Below are 3896 nucleotides of genomic sequence, written 5' to 3' on the forward strand. Positions count from 1 at the left end.
CTAGAGATGAGGTTTTTCCAAACTGGATTGCCTATCACAATCACCTGATGCTTGTGAAAAATACAGATTCTTGGTCTGACCATCCATAGCCACACTTACATCTCTGCGGGGAGGGGAGGGGGCTAAAAAAAATCTACATTTCAATACTCTGCTGTGGGGAAATGGGGGATCAGCCAGATTTGGAAAGCCCTGCTTTCTAGAACATTTCGAGAGGAAGAAGAGGTTTTAGCTCTTCCAATATGGATTCCTCTAAGCACTAGGAACTCAGGGGGTGTGTTCACATGCTCATTGGTCTGAGAGGGAAGACTAGCCAGCACTAATCCAAACCAGACATACCCACTCCATTAAGTCTCCAGAGTCCAGCCAATCAAAATCACATGTGCAAAAAAGGCTTTTAGCGAACCCCTACCCTTCATGTCTGCTCTCAGACATTTTAGAAAATTATGGTCTGTAGGCATGTGACTGCAAAATAATAGGAAAACTACATATTAATTGTCACTATAGTCACACATTATCCATAAACAGTGGTATAAATACCCATAATTATTAAGCTAAACCATAAGGTAACCCACCACACATGCATGAGGCGTCGTCATATGGCTGTATTTGCAAAGTCATCACACGGATCCTCGGTGCTCTCAGTAGAGCACAGCTGGAGTCAAGCTGTCTCCATTCTAACCAGGTAGGTTATAGTTTGCAGAGTCATCCTGAGGGATATCGCTGTGTATTACAGGGATAGTTACAACTGGGAGTCAACCTGCACTCTACATTCCGTAGCCTCACTGCCCTCACTGGCCAGCTGCGTACTCTGGTGCAACGCCATGTGGTCTCAAGGCCTTAGTTTTTCCCCTCTGAGAAAATAAAAAGACAAGCACACCCCGATGGGAGGAGGCCAAGTTGCTGCTCTCCATTATTGAGTGGGCTCAGGAACACTGATGATATCATAGTGGAACTATTTTCTGCTTCAGAGTACACCTAAAATGAAGCCGTTTGAGTGTCTAGTACTATGTGCACAGCACTGGAATAGGTGCTGGTGAGTAGCAGTGAGTGAAACGCACAAAGCTCTGCTCACCGAGCATCTAGTTACTATGCTTTGTAGTGAACAAAATATATTCTCTAAAGACTATTAATATTTGCCTTAGATCTTGTTTTAATTATGCATTACCAGTCCAGGGACTGTAATTTCTAAAATGGTAAAGAGTCCAAACCAAAACAATTTGCTCATTTCCAAGCACTAGATGCTACTATTTCCACTAGGGGTATACATTTTGTGAAAAGCACATGAATTATTTTTTTTTTGCTTTTTAAACCTTCTCTAGTGGCAGCATGCAATGAGGACTGAAAAGAGCCCCTGTTTTAGAATCTTAGTTGCATTTACAAGTTGATCCTAAGGGTTTGAAGTATATCTCAGCAGTGGGGTGCTTTCCTAGAATATGCAACGCCCCAGTCCTACAAAAAAAAAATGGATCTTAAATTTAATATGTTAGAAAGAAAAAAAAAGCAGTTTGGTCGACTAAGGTTTCAGATGACCACACTGTAACAAAATACCAGCCATTTTCCTAGTTGGTATGATGATTTTAATGTATCCAGCCCACTTTTTGGGAAAACAAGGCATTGTTTAAGTACCCCGAATTCCTTTCATTTTTGTGTACAATATATAACTCTAAATGACCACCTTAGGTGGATTCAGAATGATCCACTGCCCTCCGACAAAAAGCTTGCTATGATGTTACACATAATAGCATTTTCCCAGTTTTATGAGATTATTTGAAGGTGCGGATTTCAGCCTTTTTTCAGTGAAAATTTTAGTGTTTTCAACACTGTTTACACTCCTTTGTATGCTTATACTTAAAAACAGTACCAAAACTGATCTCCCTTGTTGTAAGTTCTTATTTAAATAAGACAGTGAGGGTTATATAACATGTGGAGAGGTTTTTGAACCACTGGTATTTGAAAAATGATTGCTCCTACAGGTGCCTTAGGGTTCGTGTCTTGTAACTAAAGAGCATTTAAAACATATCAGAATATATTGCTAAGAAAATGTTTTCATTTACGCATTAGTGGTTAAGAAACCGTAACTTTGACTATCTTGGCTCAAGCACCTAGGAGAGAACCAACCTGTAGATACAAAGTCTTTGAGGTGAATTCTAACCCATGGAGTGTATAATCAAACATTCCCCATCAAGGCCACCCTCAAAAGAATCACTTAAGCTTATATTAGCTATGTGCAGGACAGGAGATTTCAAATGCTACACATTTTTATTTCATGTTACTTATTGAAGTGACAGTACGTCTGTCAATGTCCCTTATGTAATGATCAAAGTATCAGTATACATGCAGCTCAATACTTGAATATGAAGCCAGGAAGTGATGTACTCCTTTAATCCCAGCACTCAGGAGGCAGAGGCAAATGGATTTCTGTGAGTTCGTGGCCAGTCTGGTCTACAAGACTCAGTTCCAGGACAGCCAGGGCTATACAGAAACCCTGTCTCGAAAAACCAAAAAAAAAAAAAAAAGAAAAGAAAAAGAAAATTAAAGAGGTTTTCAGTGTTGAAAGCAAGGAAGCCATCTTCTGTTTATGTGAGCCAAAGAGAAGTGTATTATCTAGTAAAGAATCTGTCTTTGGTTTCATTTTGTCTTTGAAGAGGGGCCATATGGGGTCTTTGCCGGAAGAGATGCATCCAGGGGCCTTGCCACATTTTGCCTGGACAAAGAAGCACTGAAGGATGAGTATGATGACCTTTCTGACCTTACTCCTACCCAGCAGGAGACCCTGAGTGACTGGGACTCTCAGTTCACTTGTAAGCATTTCTTTATATTTTGCCTGGATCAAATTTCTACTAGTAATGCAGATTTATGATCAAACAATAGTTATTTCTAACCACCCTGAAACTGAGTGCATTTTGATAGGCTCCTGAATCTTGGACAGGTCAAGTTTGTGGCATAAAGGAATGGTAGCAGCGCTGAGTCACTTGCTACGATGGCATACCATGTTTTCTTGATGTGTGCATTTTTGCATGAAGGGATATAGATTCCATACTAGCATTTGAGCACGTAGGGAAAGGACAGTGGCCCTCTTGCCTACAGGAATAAAGATTTTCATAAGCCCCTCTCCTGTCAAACTTACTGTTTAAAAAGCAGCCCACAGCCCTCTTGAAGAACGGGAAACGTGTTCTGCCAAACTGCTTCTCACTGAATCTGATTTAGCCTAACTATAAATTAGGTCTCATCTAAAATGCTGCTTATAATCTGCCCAGCAAACAATGGTATCTGCATTGTTTTTAAAGAAAAAAGAAACACTTGTTTCAGGCTTATGTGTGTATGGGAGGAAGGTAAAGTATTTACAGTTGGGGTGCAAATAAGGGGTGAAATGCAAATGATGAGACTGCAGAACAGGCTTCAGCCAAACCTGAGTCCCAGGGGTTAAATGATCATTTGAAGATTACTTCCCTGGGACAGATTTGAACTATAATAATCTTTTCCAGATTTTATGAAATGTATGTGAAGACCGTGACCACTTGGTTTAAGGAAGATGTTTTGGTGTGGAGGGGAAGGTTTTCATTTACCGATCCCCACAGTCAGTTAAATCATGCACACTCTTGGCTATATCCAACTCTCTTTTTCAGAATGACCTGAGAGAGTTCTTGGTTAATAAGAAGCCAGATGTGACACTACCTTTTGAGTTTGGATCTTGAACAGACCAAGTACAAGAATAGCGTTCAAGGCAGGACACAAATCTTTGGACTTTGAAAACAGCCCAGCTATCTAACATAGTCACTAACATTTGTCCAAGATACCTGTGTAATCATAATCTTCTCTGGGAAACTAGTGAGTTATGGTTTATAATCCACAAAGCTCTGCTCTAGAGCTTTCTGGCATCAGTAAGAAACAAGATT

General features: G+C 40.2%; 1 protein-coding gene across 1 annotated transcript in view; it reads left to right on the forward strand.

Annotated features, from left to right (window-relative positions):
• Window positions 1-3896, forward strand: part of Pgrmc1 (progesterone receptor membrane component 1) — an 8220-nt gene that overhangs the window by 1536 nt on the left and 2788 nt on the right. Inside the window, exon 2 of the mRNA XM_031349830.1 lies at window positions 2646-2801. Coding sequence (XP_031205690.1) covers window positions 2646-2801 — 156 coding nt within the window. The remainder of the gene's footprint in view (window positions 1-2645; window positions 2802-3896) is intronic.

This window comes from Mastomys coucha, chromosome X (assembly GCF_008632895.1).
Source record: "Mastomys coucha isolate ucsf_1 chromosome X, UCSF_Mcou_1, whole genome shotgun sequence".
In the NCBI taxonomy this organism is placed as follows: domain Eukaryota; kingdom Metazoa; phylum Chordata; class Mammalia; order Rodentia; family Muridae; genus Mastomys; species Mastomys coucha.